Source organism: Saccoglossus kowalevskii, chromosome 22, assembly GCF_978046115.1.
Source record: "Saccoglossus kowalevskii chromosome 22, keSacKowa6.1, whole genome shotgun sequence".
NCBI lineage: Eukaryota > Metazoa > Hemichordata > Enteropneusta > Harrimaniidae > Saccoglossus > Saccoglossus kowalevskii.
The window spans coordinates 27,789,379-27,807,164 of record NC_140662.1 but is presented as its reverse complement, the minus strand read 5'-3'; the positions used below and the strand labels follow the sequence as shown (position 1 = coordinate 27,807,164).

Sequence of the window (17,786 nt, the reverse complement as noted above, 5' to 3'; positions counted from 1 at the left end):
GTAAATATTATGCAATAATAATGGTAAAGTTTAATCTCTGACAAATAAAAAGATGCAACAAATTGCCTTGGTGGTGTATTTGACCTCGAAAGCTACTGCATAGCAAACATGAACAAAATGATTTATAAACAGACTATAACTACAAACTAAACAAATTCTACTCAAATTAATTCTACAGTTTTGCTTTCTCTGGCGATCCTGTGCATAAAACTGAAATTTAAACAGGTCGGCATTTTACCGGTAAACCAGAAAATCAATGCATAAATTAACTTGTCAGAAGTGTGAATTGCCTCCTGCCAGTACAGTAACGGCCTTGCCGGTACGGCTAATGACCTTCGGGTACGGTAAAGAACCGGCCTGAACGGTGAAGAACCGGCCGGTACGGTGAAGCAGCGGCCGGTACGGTGAAGAAACGCATGCCGCAGGAGACTCGCAGGAAACCGGCTTGGTGGTAATGATCAGTTCCCTTATGAACTGTGCTACTGGTATAATAATGTTTTCATTCTGTAACAATTCCATGAATTTTTTCTCTGCAGGTTTATTTTCAAATGCTGGGATCATATCCTTAGCTTTATCGAACAGTTTGGTACGCAACTCATTATATTTGTTGCCTTCCAACAGAAAATGTATTTCATCCTCAATTAGACCTTTGTTACACATGTCACAAATGCTACATGCAAATTAGCAAGTTGATTGGTTATACCATTCATGGGATATAATTATTTTTGAGAAAATCCAAGATGACAACAATTATTTGTTTGGTACAAAGATGCAACATGTCAAATTTCACAATAATCTGATAAATATGGCATCTGTAGAAAAACTGCTTCCTGTTTAGAATCAAAGATGTTCGCCAAACCATAGTGATCAATCAATCAACCGCTTTAATTTCATGGGTTGGTGAAAATTGTGAAATTTTTGTAACATTAAAAATTGGGGCATACAACATGGAGTCTTTTGCGAAATGGAACATTTTTCGTTCACTGCAACATCACCATGCGTAATGCGTAAAATTAAACGTAAAAACAGGACAAACAAAGGTTGTTGTGACATCATAACATAGCGTGGAATTCAACAAATGCGAAATATTTTGCAGTTTATTTGCACGCTTAATAATGTGCTGTATACATTTTATGATGGTCAATTTTGATGAAGTAAGGGTATCTAAACGCATTATTCTTCTGTTATAGATCGGACTTTTTCAACTTTGAGCTATGAAAAACAGAAATTCAAGTTCAAAATCAAATCGTATGTTTTTAACATAACATTTGGCAAGAGAAGTGTTATTTGCTTGTTTATCAACTGAGGTATAACTGCAGAGTACTCCAAATCATCAAGTGGTGAATAAAGAACAGTCATCACTCTTCCACACTTCTACACTAATAAATGATTTCAATCATAGTGTATTACTATGAATTACTTTTTGGGGGGGGTGTGGGATTTTTTTTTGAAAATAAAATTACCATTTTCAGCAAACATTTCATGATCTTTGTAGGTTTTTATCTTTATTTTTAACGGGAATAACTAAACTATTTTGTGGAAAGATATACAGATTTTATAGTTATGCACTTCAAGAACCAAAGTACACATGTACCAGAAAATAATACCACAATCAACATATCATATAATTGTTCTGATATATTTTTAGTGTAAAGTATAATTTTCTTATAAGTAACCTATGAAATAGTGATACTGCTTGTGTGTATTGTAATACAATATCAGTGAGATGCGAATCTGCAGTTATTTGCTTTTCAGCGTAACTCAAATTGAAAATTATAATTGAGGAAATAAGGGTTAACCGTGTCATTTCTCTAAACCGCCATGTTTGACACAGTCAACTGATTGGGTTTTAAGCTGATACACAAAATAATATTTATTACAACTGAGCTACCACGTTTTATATTTCAGTCTAGACATTTTGAAAAAATCTACTTGGAATTGGGGAAGTAAAACTGGAAATCTCGTCATAATAAATTACTACAAGATCCAACCTATAAAACAAATCATTATTAGCTAGGTTTTATAGTTGTTGATGACTTAATTTTAAATTGTAAAGCATATTGAATATTAAAGTATAATAGAATACATTATTTCCCACACAAATTAATGAATTTAAAACCAATTCTTACAAATTAAATCCGTAGAAATTAAACCAAGTGAATTATTCTCTTAAAATGAGACATGTCTGCTATAAATGTTTCCTGGTGTGTTTTTGGAACCACAAAATATTTTTTGCATTTTGCAGCGTTCTTATTATATTAAATATAGCAACTGTGGTTGTGAAATGTGCAGAATGTCATGTCTGTTAGTTACTGTGTATTTACAGTGTATTCTGTAAAAGTACCTATAGTCGACATAATACTTCTAGTTTCGTGCCCTTAGCAATATTTTTCTTCAGCATGGATAGTTTTGTAATGTTTGTTTTTAGGCAACGTTAAACTTTTATGGTTCTACTTTCAAATATATTGTACTTATGACATGTTATTTAACTTGATAATGAAACGTGTATCCTCATACCATCAGAGTAAGTCATCCACCAAAACAAAATACCTGAATGTTACCAAATGAATATTTGAATATTAAAAACAAATTTGTTTGATCTAAAAAGTGTGCTTTGATAGGATTGTAAACAAGAAGATAAATTACCATTATTCAGTCGATGTAAAATCTCTATCTAGTGCATAATGTATAATCTTCAATTTTTATCTCCAGGAATTATTCTGATTTGAAGATTTAACAGACGTTTCCTCGGACTGAATATTGTGAACGTCTGCCGTCTTAATTTTTTAAGCACCATTTTTTTTTTTGCTTAAATTTGGGTATATTTGTTCAAATTTTCTGTAATTTTCACTGAATTCAACTCAATTTTGGACCAAACAGACAAAATGTCAAAAAATATTCGCAACAATTCATACAGAAAAGAGCAGACTACTGTAGAATACATTATTTTCGCTTGGAATTTATTTTCGCTATTTTCGCTGAATGGATGATTCCGTGAAAATAAAATCCAGCGAATATACTTTTTTCCTATATTTCACATTACATTCATCAAAAATCAGTGAAAATACGTTCCATACAAAACGCCCAAAAAGCCTTTTCAGCGAAAATTAATTCCAGCGAAAATAAAGTATTCCACAGTATGTGCTTTGTGTATTGTGGATTATTACCATAATGTTAGTGAGAATTACTGTCAATAACATCAAAGAGTTGATCACCTTCAAGTGAAAAAAGGTGTTGACCCTGCTTTAAAATAGTATATTATTTTGGCCCAAAAACATAATAGATTGAATACAAAATAAAAATAGATTTACTTTTAATAAAATAATTATGTAGTTTTGATAATCAATTGATAAATTGGTTGCTATAAGTTTTGAAAATGAGCAGACCTGCTATGGGTCAACTTTTTCTGAAATTTGCCAGCCTTGCTGCACAGTCAAAAACCCTCCAGTTCTACCACTGCCGGAAATGCCCCCCCCCCCAAATTCTACCACTGCCGGAAAGGCGCCCCCCCCCCCCAATTAGACAAATTGTTGAGAAACACGAGTCTGTAATGTCATAAAAAATGGTCAAAGTTTGAACTGTCTCGTGCAAATTTCCATTTGTTGCCAATAATGGTATATGATGTTAAATTGAGCAATTCCTGTGTTACTATGGTGTATGGTGAACACATGAAATGTCAGTGGGGTGAATGTAGAAATACATGTAATATCTTTATTGCATTCTTACATGAATTACATAAACAGATGAATGTTTATATGCACGTAGTGGAATAACATAAATTATTTTGAGACCAAATGTGTAAGAAAGTATTGCGCTATTAGAAGTGCATCAAAACGAATTAATTACAGCTGTAAGGTAAAGTGACATTATGATGTGGGTCCCATGCAACACAAATTAATTACAGCTGGAAGGTAAAGTGACATTATGATGTGGGTCCCATGCAACACAAATTAATTACAGCTGGAAGGTAAAGTGGCATTGTGATGTGGGTCCCATGCAACACAAATTAATTACAGCTGGAAGGTAAAGTGGCATTGTGATGTGGGTCCCATGCAACACAAATTAATTACAGCTGGAAGGTAAAGTGGCATTGTGATGTGGGTCCCATGCAACACAAATTAATTACAGCTGGAAGGTAAAGTGGCATTATGATGTGGGTCCCATGCAACACAAATTAATTACAGCTGGAAGGTAAAGTGGCATTATGATTTGGGTCCCATGCAACACAAATTAATTACAGCTGGAAGGTAAAGTGGCATTGTGAAGTGGGTCCCATGCAACACAAATTAATTACAGCTGGAAGGTAAAGTGACATTATGATGTGGGTCCCATGCAACACAAATTAATTATAGCTGAAAGGTATAGATATCAAGAATACTTGTTTAAAAACAGACCAGTATATTATATGCAGTCAATGAGTACTACTTTATTTGCTGTTGTATACATTGATAATGTGTGAGTGAGCAATCCTGGACTACTTACTGTGAATTACATGCTCTAGGATCATTAAACTGTTACTGCAAATGATATTGACATATGAAACTCGCATTTATATTTTGTTTCTTGTTCCCTCACTATGTGGGGTGTAATTTGTAATCTTCTGTTTGACTGATGTTCACATATTAGTTTCTCCCATATAGCTGTGGGCGTATCTATTGTCTGTCTCTGTAGTTTTCACTGTCTGCTATACATGTACCTGTTAAATGCAGCAAAATGCTTTGTAGTATTGAATACACTGATCTGAAGTTATTTTTTAACTTTAGCTTTGTTAACTCAACACATTGACATAAGGTTTGACCTCTTGACCCCCAAATTTTTAAAGCGTTAAGGATGAGCTCCTTCTATTGATACAACCTGTGTTTAATCCTGGTGATTTAAAAGTAGGGGGAGGTAAGAGGTCTAGCCTTGCCCATATTTACTGTGTTCTGACCACTACAGTGTGTCTGTGCTTTCACATCACACAAGTGTTAGGATTAAAAATGATAGTTTTGAATTTTGAATGAAACCACAATAAAAAGAATATATAAAGTACTTATCTAAATTTTGCAGTGATGAATGTTTCTTTAAAGTTGCATTCTCAATTTACTACATCTCCTACCAGAAAATCCGTGGAAATAATAAATTTTACATATTACTCGTTAGGCTTAATTACAGATTACACCCCCAGTAAGCATTATATAAACTTTTGATTTTGTACAGTAAATGAGAAATATTATCTATCAGAATCTTCAAATCGAAATTGATGCATTCCTCCTAAAATAAAGTGATTATAACAATAGGAATAGTTAGATGCTGTGATTAAACACCACAACTTCACTGCAGGTTAGCTTCAGTGCTTCCATATTTCAACATTTGTTGCCATAACAACTGATTTCACCATTTTTCATACAGGTTACAATTACTAGGATGTGTTCTGCATATTATATAAATTGGGAATGCCACTTAAAGGCGAGTCAATGGCAGTTGTAAAATTACTAAATCCCCAAAATTGATAGCTGTGAAAATTGGCCTGTTTTTACATTAAAATATAATACACGTTTTACATGTCATATCAAGCACCTGTTATGCTTTACATGTATATATATATTGTTTATAAATATTATTAATATGCAAGGAATTTGATAAGACTTTTAACGAATATTATAGAACCTTGCTGGTAGAAGGCATTTTTTTTCACAAGCTTTTATATTGAAATTACCTAATACCTAGTAGTGTATATCATTCATAGGACAATATTTAATACAGTGCTGTCTGCTGAACTCATCTTTAATCATGTCTTGGTGACAATTTTTGTACCTAAAGGTCACTACTCTCTGTCTCTGAAATTAAAGATTCAATTCATAGAAATGTTTTGAAATTGAAATACAGTATGCTAAATATTGTAATTGATTCTAACATTCAACATATCATTGGTTGATTAAATCAAACCTATATTAGTAGATTCAATGAAGACTGAACTCATTGACCATGTCCATAGTGTAATCTCTTGAGGTGCTCGTGTGTTTTACATTGAATTCTCATGGTGGTTAGGCTTGTTTAATTTTGAGTGGATTTAAAGTCTATACTTGTATAGACAGTAGAGAATTTAAATCAGATAGAATCATATTAGTGACTATTGTCAATGGTCCCTGCTGTGTTGGTCAAACTAATTGTTAGAATTTGTTGAAATCTGTCTTTCTCTGTGTTTAGCAAGCTGTGGCTGATTATGTTCAATCTTAATGTTTTTTGAATTCAGTGGCTGTATAACTCGAGTATGGAGTAAATTTGTCCACAATTATTGAAAATAAAAATTAGTGGTGTTTTGAGTTATGGTTCTATATACTTCATTAATGCGTTTATTTCAAGCTCTAATTTTAGCACTCGTCAAGACGGGGAAAAACTCGATGATATGTTTATATTTACGGTAAGTCTGCTTATCATGAAGTAGATTGTTGCCTAGTTACAAATCGGTACTCTTATTCGATTGTGCCATAATTACATGCAATTTATTAAGGGGAGACGCAGTGAGTTGTTGCTAGGTGCTATGTTCATAGGAATTAAAGGTATTGTAATGCTTTAAGAGTGGTCTCTTCATTGATTTGATTCTGAGGTTATTGTGAGAATAAGATTGCATTATTTGTGGGTTTCATTGTCAAATTCAAACCTGTTTAAAGTAGATATTTATATTATTTGATCATGTCTGTCTTTCTTAAGATTTGAAGTCCACTGACTCCCATGTCTATATAGTTTTTTTTGACTGTAATAGAATGAACCTTTCTCTGTTTACATTGTTTATTGACTCCAGCTCATATTATTGAGTTACCATCAAGCAGTAATTAATATTTGGTGCTCAATCAACCAACACATCATTGATCATCCTCATCTGCTTTGTTTCATTGTCAGTAATTAATTACATTTATTATCAGTGTTAATGAAATTTAAAATTAACAGAGGGATTCTGTTATTTTCGCTGTTATTTAGACTAAAATTATTTCACCGAATTGTCTCGTAATCTTCATGTTTTAAAATAAGATATTCCAAACGTATATACACAGTATTATACAGTATTTACTCTATTAACAGCGCATACACTTGTGTCTATGCTCAAACAAAAGCATATTTAAAGCGAGGGAGTCGTCACCTACGCATGCGTCAGGTGGCCATAGCGTGCAACAAGAGTCTACTCATGAGCCTTTGAGTTCTTAGCTTGAGACTCAATCCCCGTGTGAGCGCAGATGACGACCCTCCCGCTTTAATGATCCAGTACACAATAATCTTTGTTCACACATGCTGTCAAATGTATCTGTTAATATTTACCTCTGTGTCCACACCTATTGACGCGGTATTCACCTATCATTTCATCACTGATGAAAAATCTTCAAAACAGTCTTCCCAGTAAAAACGGAAACCATATTACCATAAATTAAAAACAACAGCACGTAGCTTGAAAACAGTAGTAAAAAGCTGATTTTAACACAGCGCTTTACTGAAAAGATGTGAGCCAACCCCCCTACCTCTAAAGTTCACCCCCCTCCTCTAAAGTTCAACCCCCTCTACAGTTCAATTTTGTATCCTACAACTCTTAGCAAAATCCAACATGGAGTTAACGCATTTCCTTTCTTATAGGACATTATTTTAATTTGGACACCTTGTTACACGTCTCACATCTCTAGGGCTAAACAAAAAACCCTTGATCAACCCTTGAATAAGCCTGATTAACACCTGGTTTAATATGTTCATAAATATATTCAACTTGGTTAAAAAGCATCAAACCACATGTTTTATTACACATGTGAACACCTTATAAATGTAGTTGTTGGTGATACATTTCTAATAGAGAAAAATTATTAATCTTATTGTCTCTGTTAAAGCACTTATGTTCATAGTTGCATATAAATGATTTTTCCAGAAGTTGAAGATACAGCATTTTATTTCGTACTCCTGGGTGTACCAATCAACTTCACAAAAATAAAATTCCCTTATCAACTATCTGCAAACTGACATGTTTGTATCTCCCGCCATGACAAAGCAGGAGTATTTTTGCACCCCAGTCTCGCTACTTCCGGGAAAGTAGTCTATTATGTAAAATAGTATTTATTACAATAAACTGTCAATTGTTTACAATAGGTAGATATAGTATATTTACAATATTGATACTTCCTACTTCCTTATAAATTTGGAGCATTTGGGTTAAAATGATGGCTGTAACTTCTTCACACTTTATTGTGAAGAAAAGTCTGGTCCTTTCATTCCAATTCACATTTCTCTGATGTGCCACTGGTGGCGCTGTTGTGTTGATAAACTGTATCAAGCAGCAGTGAGTGTCCAAGTAGGAGTAGTCAAATTAAATGTTTCATATTGGTTGCAGTAGCTGAGAATGAAATAATTCAAAATTGAATGTTTGGATTGCATATTTCTGGTTTACTCATGGTTTTAGATTTAATTTTGTCAAAATGTGAATGTGAATGTGAACTCCTGTATTTCCTTTGTTAGTATTTCATGCATTGATTTAAATTATAGAGGTTTTTCTCTACTTCTCACACAACATATGCCGTTTTTCGCTTATCCTCTGTTTGAAATTTTTCAAATAGAGCAAATAGTTTATTCATGTCTAAAAATGGAATTGTTTTATATGAATCAAACCATGTATTTTGCTTACAATTATAATAAATGCATTTATAGATCTGTTGTGTGGTTTATTATAATTGCCTCTTTGCAAACTATGCTGGTAGTTGCAATGTTTATAAACGTGTATCAATTCCAAACCAAAAGAATTCCTTATGGTCAGAGCAATACTCCTAATACAAGTAATCAAAGATAAAATGCTATTTTTTCTTAACTATAACAGAAAGCTATGAGAGCACCATATACATAAAAATCCTTCCTGCCAAGTATGCTTTGTTTAAACAGTGCAAAACTGAATGTAAATGCCACTTTCCAAGCTTAACTCTCATTGTTTAAGAATTTACAAAATTGTTATGAAAGGGCACCTTGCTTGTAACTCTGCCTTATTGATCTAAGCTTTTATAATGCCAAAAGCAACCTTTTTCAAAATGTGATCATACCTGTAGTGAAATCTTCAAGTAATCTATAGAAAAATGTACAAAATATTGTATAATAATTTTGAAGTGAAAAATGATAGCATCTTATAGAGTTAATAAACATTTGTTATTTTAAATATTAAATGACCAGAATATTTAAGGATTTGGTACAATTATAAGTCTGCTTATCGTGAAGTAGATTATTGCCTAATTTTCTTGTTATTTGTCACTTCCTAGGCATGATTTCAACTTATTGTGTGCTAATGTGATTATTAAGTAGAGTGAGACTCCTTTATTGGCAATACTTTATTTTTAGAGGGAATTTAATAGTTAATTAAATAGTTAAATGCCATAAGTAGAAGAATTGATATCAAACAAATGACACACAGATGGAGTCTGTGTCATCTGAAACAGTCCTGGTACGCCATGCTTATTGGTTTCTCTATTAAGTTGATGGCTCATTTGTTTGTATGAATTAAACATGCTTAAGTAACAAGCTTGTTTCTTCCAGTGACACTCGTAGCATCAGTGATGTGTAAAATAAGTAGTAGAAATAGTCTCAACATCTCATTTCATTTTATTTTATTGATGTGGTTGTTCTGTTTAACTCTCAGGTGAGAATGATTGTGGAATTTGTATTTAATGTTTTGTGTAGAATAGTTTCCACATGTTACACACAGCTATATCTGTTGTCTCATCTCTGCCCTTCTCTCATCTCTGCCTTTCTCTCATCTCTGCCTTTCTCTCATCTCTGTCCTTCTCTCATCTCTGCCCTTCTCTCATCTCTGCCCTTCTCATGTACAACCCATGTCATGGTGATAACACTGTTTGATTGACCACTGTGGGTGGATAATGATGATACCATAGCAACAGAAAACGCCCTGAAGAATTTCTTGTATTCAGTTTGTTTGACTACATGACTGCCCTTTCTTCAAATCACAAACGTAAGCTATGAATGGGAATGATGAAGAAATTGTTTGAAATTTGGTTATTGAATTTATCAGTGTCTTGTATTGCTTGGAAAATGTCAAAGTTGTAATGCGAAAAATTTATCATGCTTTACTAAAAAATTTAAAACTTAGTTTTTCATGCCTTCCTCTTGTATATAGAAATGATAGCAGTATTTATAGATAGTCCAGGGATAAAAATGAACACAATTTCTTGGAACTCTGCTTGGCTACCAGGTATTAAAATTCCAGGATTATATTTGGTAATCTGTCAGGTAAGGTAGGCACGTAACGCCATGCTGAAAAGTGTGAATACAAATAAATTTTGCTCAATTTGTCTTGGACTTTCCATATGCTTGAATACACTAGTAAAAACCATGGAAAAACAGGATGTTTTATTTTGTAAATTATGAGTAGTCCAGTTTAATTTTGAAAAATGAGAGCCTAGGTCAATATTAGGCTGTATGCGTGTAGATATGGGAAACAGTAATATATTTGTGATGGCAATCACAGTGAAACAAGTTGAAATGTGTCGGTGATTTGCTTACATGAGACACAGAATATGATATGCCATATTTGCTTCGAGAAGTGTTCGGTCAGATTTTGTGTAAAAGTCTTAGATTGATCTTTGAAAGGAGACTTCAGTTGACTTTTACATTTAAAAGATGAATATTCATGAATAGTTTTATCAGCGAAAATCAGACAAAGTACCAATATGTATTTAGTGAATGAGAAACTATATAAATACAAATAAATTCATTGGTTTTCAGTGTAGATAGTTTTGTGATTATACCTATATGGTTACTATCATTATCACAATACACGGAGCTATCTGGTCTATTGTTGGTTAGTGTGTGTGTACATGGCTAAACTTATACATGTAGCTATCTGGTCTATTGTTGGTTAGTGTGTGTGTACACGGCTAAACTTAGTAGCAGTTAGTTATAGCATTTAACATCATTTATTACTCAAAAACTGAAACAGATTATTTAACTATCCACGTAATAGCCAGCATTATGAGATATTTAGTTACTAGTATTAATTTTAATAACATACAAAAAATACATGTTATATCCATATGCTCCAAATACGACAAACAGAAAATTGTATAAAATTACCTAAAAATGTGAAAAATATGCCAAAATGCTGACTGGGGTAAATTTACAGTATATTTCAACACTTTCGAAGCCATGTTACGCATGTATGCGAGAGTGAAGGATTCTTAGATTAGATTTGATGTGTATAAGTATCCACTACATAATTATGGTAATTTTAGACTCAGCATTACCCTTTGCACATTTTTTAATTTTATATGAGATTTAATGCAATGACACCTGCTGCCAATTGTGATTATTGTTCATAATTTATCTTTTAATTATATATGGTCTCTCGTCATGCAAAACAGACAATACTGTGTTGATGCATTTATTTAGCTTAATTGTAGCATGACTCATTCATTTACTCAGATTTGTTACCATAGTAACCTTCATTTGCATAAATTATATTTGTGGCGTTATTAATTATAAGTATCTGTAGCAATCACACCACTGTCCCTCTAGGAGAGAATATATTGAAGTAATTGAAATGTGAACTGTGGTTAGTCATGTCAACAATTGTACAAGGCCTGGTTAGTGCATTAGATATAATAACATTAAATTAAGTCATGCCTCAAATAGTTTGTTTACATTGTTTCATTGAAAACTACTGTACTATTGAATAAAATGTAAAACTATTGAATAAATTTGAAAATTTAAGTTGGTAAAACAAGCCAATGACAAAAACCCAGGATAATATTTATTGAGATCATGTGGTGCTAACATTTCCCTATACTGATTGTGGGGGTATGCATAGTGAAAATTGTCATTCTTCCTGCCAGACAGACAGACACACATGAAGAAATCATTTGAATACTGTAAAACACGCGTCTTTTTAGCTAGCATGTTATTTTAGCTAATTTAGCTAATTCGAGATGTCACTAATTTAAAATAAAGTATATTCTCACAATGAGATTGTTTACACTTTAGCTAAATTATAATTCAGTTTATTCATGCATGGAGTCAAATTCGCTAAAATGGCATGTAGCTATTTAAACATGTTTTACAGTATGTACCTGAATTATGTTCTGCTATAATCAGCCAGGTGTCCACATGTCTGTTAGTGTAATCTGTAATCCTAATTTATTTATTTAGGTGGACTTTGTTTTATTATTGAAGCGGCTTAAATCATTGTTTATCCATTTGAGTAAAATTTTATTTAACATTGTCTGATTTTCAAACTCTTTTTCAAATTTTTAGCTCTGCTTTTGACTTTGTTGAGCAAAGCTTATCACACGAGTCATCGTCCATCGTTCTCAGTGTCAACTTTTTAGCTCTGCTGTCAGTTTTGTCATGGGGAGCTTATTATATGCGTGATTGTTCATCAATGTCTTTCGTCGTCTGTCAACATCATTTTGTCTTCTTCTTGAAAACTACAATTCTTGTATATATTTTGTAATTTTTGGTTGTTCTTGTTAAAAATCCAAGTCCCGGTTGCTTTGATATTATACATATAGGTACTACAGGTAGCCCTCTCTCAGATTTGTTCATTTTGTAATATCTTAAATTCTTTACTTGAAATGTGCATTGCTAACAGCAGAGCTATCTCAGCCAAGCAGATGCTTGTTAAATTTATCTCCTAGCTACAACACAACTTATATTAAAATTTATTCATATCATAAATATGATTTAGAATTAATAAACTGCATTAATGAACAATATCATTTTCTATTCATCGCAATGGCCAGGACTCAAACCTTATAGGAAACACTTTGAAATAGCTTTTTTTATTTCATCATGACGTCGCTAAGTATTTCGACATGTAGTTAATAATTCATGAAAACATACGATTAGGAAAAACAAATAAATGAACATAAACTGAAATGGACATGTTTGTGTCTGTTGTGGTATTGTTAAAATATCTCAAGGGTTTCTTGGGATTCGCAACAAATCACAACAGAGTAACGTAGTTCGGTTAAAAATGTCCTCGTCATTGGCGCATAGTGTTCTCATTTAAGTTGTATTGTGCACTGTACATGTACAATGTTCTATGATTGTCACTTAGTAATTAATTAAAAACAATTGAACAAAAGTTGGAATTCCCTGCAATAAAAATATATGGTGTACTTCTATGCTTGTGGATTCTTGTTACAGGCTAACACTGTACAATTTCTTTTGTTGCTTGCTATATTGCTATGTCATCAACAAAGCCATAATAAAGCAAAAAAGAAAAATTGAAATACAGAATTCGTAATCAGAGCACAGCAATGTACATAAGCTGCTGTTTTCAACTTTATCCTTTAACGTCTTTCCTGTGATGCATAATCACATAGTCACATATCATCATGTCAGTGGAAAATTTCTTTGTTACAGCCGACACCATCATAGAACACCGATCTGCGAGAGTCATCACTGATCACCTGTACCATATTAAGATAAATTAATGTCTTGTGCGATATTAAAAATATCTAGATTCAACTACGTGTAACCTCAACTTTTGTACTATTGGGTCTGGGGCAGTCGGTTTAATTTGTAAAGTGCACTTTTCTGGATTATGAACGGATATATGAGATCAGCTTATAACATTGTGTCTATTGAAAAGAAGCACTCGTATTATATTGTGCATGTCCTTTATGCTGGGAGTTTAACGCTTTGTCAGCTGTGCTACATTCATATGGATGTCAGCGGTTCACCATAACAGATATGTGTTAGGCCGTCCTTATATATCACTCACGTAATGCTGTAATGTATCGTACCACAGTACATTCAGCATAACAGATATGTGTTATGCCGTCCTTATATATCACTCACGTAATGCTGTAATGTATCGTACCACAGTACATTCAGCATAACAGATATGTGTTATGCCGTCCTTATATATCACTCACGTAATGCTGTAATGTATCGTACCACAGTACATTCAGCATAACAGATATGTGTTATGCCGTCCTTATATATCACTCACGTAATGCTGTAATGTATCGTACCACAGTACATTCACCATAACAGATATGTGTTATGCCGTCCTTATATATCACTCACGTAATGCTGTAATGTATCGTACCACAGTACATTCAGCATAACAGATATGTGTTATGCCGTCCTTATATATCACTCACGTAATGCTGTAATGTATCGTACCACAGTACATTCACCATAACAGATATGTGTTATGCCGTCCTTATATATCACTCGCGTAATGCTGTAATGTATCGTACCACAGTACATTCAGCATAACAGATATGTGTTATGCCGTCCTTATATATCACTCACGTAATGCTGTAATGTATCATACCACAGTACATTCAGCATAACAGATATGTGTTATGCCGTCCTTATATATCACTCGCGTAATGCTGTAATGTATCGTACCACAGTACATTCAGCATAACAGATATGTGTTATGCCGTCCTTATATATCACTCACGTAATGCTGTAATGTATCGTACCACAGTACATTCACCATAACAGATATGTGTTATGCCGTCCTTATATATCACTCACGTAATGCTGTAATGTATCGTACCACAGTACATTCAGCATAACAGATATGTGTTATGCCGTCCTTATATATCACTCACGTAATGCTGTAATGTATCATACCACAGTACATTCAGCATAACAGATATGTGTTATGCCGTCCTTATATATCACTCGCGTAATGCTGTAATGTATCGTACCACAGTACATTCAGCATAACAGATATGTGTTATGCCGTCCTTATATATCACTCACGTAATGCTGTAATGTATCGTACCACAGTACATTCAGCATAACAGATATGTGTTATGCCGTCCTTATATATCACTCACGTAATGCTGTAATGTATCATACCACAGTACATTCACCATAACAGATATGTGTTAGGCTGTCCTTATATATCACTCGCGTAATGCTGTAATGTATCGTACCACAGTACATTCAGCATAACAGATATGTGTTAGGCTGTCCTTATATATCACTCACGTAATGCTGTAATGTATCGTACCACAGTACATTCAGCATAACAGATATGTGTTATGCCGTCCTTATATATCCCTCACGTAATGCTGTAATGTATCGTACCACAGTACATTCAGCATAACAGATATGTGTTAGGCCGTCCTTATATATCACTCACGTAATGCTGTAATGTATCGTACCACAGTACATTCAGCATGAAAGCTAAATCAATTATTCAAATAGTACACTGTAGCATATGTTTTCTGTGATGTGAGATTGAAATTATAGATGTAATATTATATTGAATAATGTTGGTAAATGTGTTATACAGAGAATACCATGTAAAGTCTATGACTAACCTTTTAATTTATAAAACAAATTTGATGTTTGCATTTTCTGTCTTTCATTTTAATTTTTCAGATTTTTAGAGAAATAATTCTTAATTATTTGTCCACTGAATCTAATAGTAGCATATTTAGATACAATTTAGCCTATTTTATAGTATTTTACTAATTTTTGGATAATAATTGTTGACACTAATGGACTACTGGGGCTACAAGTCCTGATCCAAATAAATTTGCTTGAAAAGCAATAAATGTATAAAAGTATAATGAGGATAATGAAAACCAACCAGACAGACTGTCCATTCTTCATGAGATTCTGATATGTAATTAGTGACCTGTGTTTAATCCATCAACATCTGTCTTCATGACGAATTAAAGCAAGCACTATAATGCTGAAAATTGGGTATCGTTTGCAGCCAACCGAGTAATCATTTAGGCCAGACATATTAATTTTGTGAAGTGTTTCACTTTACTCCATTGATACAGAACATAATGAATAATGGTGACAGATCAGATTATAGTCAAATATTGTCTTCCTTCATGTCTGATTCATTTCAAAATAAATATACCACAATAACATTTCTCAGTATTGCTTTCATATAGTGCAGCGTATGTGGGTGTACTAATTTATTTTTGTGATTACTTGACTTTTCTCATTGTTATATAAGTACTAAATAGTTGATGTTTGTATGATATACATGTAGTGTGGTGACTGGGATATTTTTAGCTGGTGTTGATGCCTTGTTAGTCCCTGTTCAGATGCAGTGACTTATGGATTGACCTCTGTCCATGTGTCTATATCTTGCACATGCTTGGACCAAAATGGCCGACTGGCAGTCATCTTATTTAAATGAATGCATTCCATCTTGTATGCCTTGACCAATCAAGTTTTAACTTGACATATACGTCATACATTATCTTGTGTCTGTAATACAAATGAGGTTATATTGACAATACTTGATTGAACTTTTAATATGGTTCTATTATAAATGTAGATAATCGAGTAATATGTAATTTTAATTTAAATTCATGTTGATGTGGTATGGTTCAAAGTTGAAACTACTATAAAAGTATATGACTAAAATTAATACTATCTATTATTGTTTTCAGTGCTGGACCCAAAGGAGATAATATGTATGAATGGGTATCTACTATATTAGGGCCACCCGGATCAGTATATGAAGGAGGCGTCTTTTTCCTGGATATACATTTTTCGCCAGATTATCCATTTAAACCACCTAAGGTATGGAAAGTAACTTCAACCAATTAAAAACTTTGTAGTATAGCAAATTAAGCATGTTCGTTAACCAATTAGAAAGGTTGTAGTATAGCAAATTATGCTTGTCTGTTAACCAATTAGAAAGGTTGTAGTATAGCAAATTATGCTTGTCTGTTAACCAATTAGAAAGGTTGTAGTATAGCAAATTATGCATGTACATCAACCAATTAAAAACTTTGTAGTATAGCAAATTAAGCATGTTCGTTAACCAATTAGAAAGGTTGTAGTATAGCAAATTATGCTTGTCTGTTAACCAATTAGAAAGGTTGTAGTATAGCAAATTATGCATGTACATCAACCAATTAGAAAGGTTGTAGTATAGCAAATTATGCATGTACATCAACCAATTAGAAAGACTGTACCATACACAAGTGGTGCAAACCAGTTTTATTCCCCATTCTACTGTGTAGTGTTTCAATGAATTCAAAAGTCAAATTTTCTACTCAACATAACACAGTTGTATTTCCAAATGCCTCTATCTGTAGGTGACATTTAGGACACGTATATATCACTGTAATATTAATAGTCAAGGTGTGATATGTCTGGATATATTAAAAGACAACTGGAGCCCAGCATTGACCATCTCAAAAGTATTACTATCTATATGTTCACTGTTATCAGATTGTAACCCTAGTAAGTATACATCATACATGTAGTAGTTTATAACAATCTGGGTTTATATAAGGGGGTGAGTTGTGATTCAAGGGGTTTGATTGGGAGTGAAGTCTGGGATATAATGTGTATTAGCTGGGATCCAAGGGTAAGGGGTATAAATTGGGAGCAGAGTTGGTGATATATGAGGTATGAATCACGAACAGAGTCGGGGATATAAGGGGTATTTCCCGGGATTCAAGGGGTATGAATCGGGAGCAGAGTCTGGGATTCAAGGGGTATGAATCGGGAACAGAGGTGGGGAAATTATGGGGTATGAATTGGGAGCGGAGTCCGGGATATTAAGGGGTATGAATATGGAACAGAGTCAGGGATATTAAGGGGTATGAATCGGGAGCGGAGTCCGGGATATTAAGGTGGTATGAATCGGGAACAGAGTCGGGGATATTAAGAGGTATAAATTGGGAGCAGAGTTGGTGATATATGAGGTATGAATCACGAACAGAGTCGGGGATATAAGGGGTATTTCCCGGGATTCAAGGGGTATGAATCGGGAGCAGAGTCTGGGATTCAAGGGGTATGAATCGGGAGCAGAGTCTGGGATTCAA

At 33.5% G+C, this 17,786-nt stretch overlaps 1 protein-coding gene across 2 annotated transcripts in view; it reads left to right on the top strand.

Moving 5' to 3' along the window:
• LOC100373333 (ubiquitin-conjugating enzyme E2-24 kDa-like) overlaps positions 1 to 17,786 on the top strand; it is a 92,780-nt gene that overhangs the window by 69,011 nt on the left and 5,983 nt on the right. For both annotated transcript variants that reach the window (XM_085496055.1, XM_085496056.1), the window contains exons 4-5: positions 16,398 to 16,530; positions 17,052 to 17,199. In XM_085496055.1, coding sequence (XP_085352181.1) covers positions 16,398 to 16,530; positions 17,052 to 17,199 — 281 coding nt within the window. The remainder of the gene's footprint in view (positions 1 to 16,397; positions 16,531 to 17,051; positions 17,200 to 17,786) is intronic.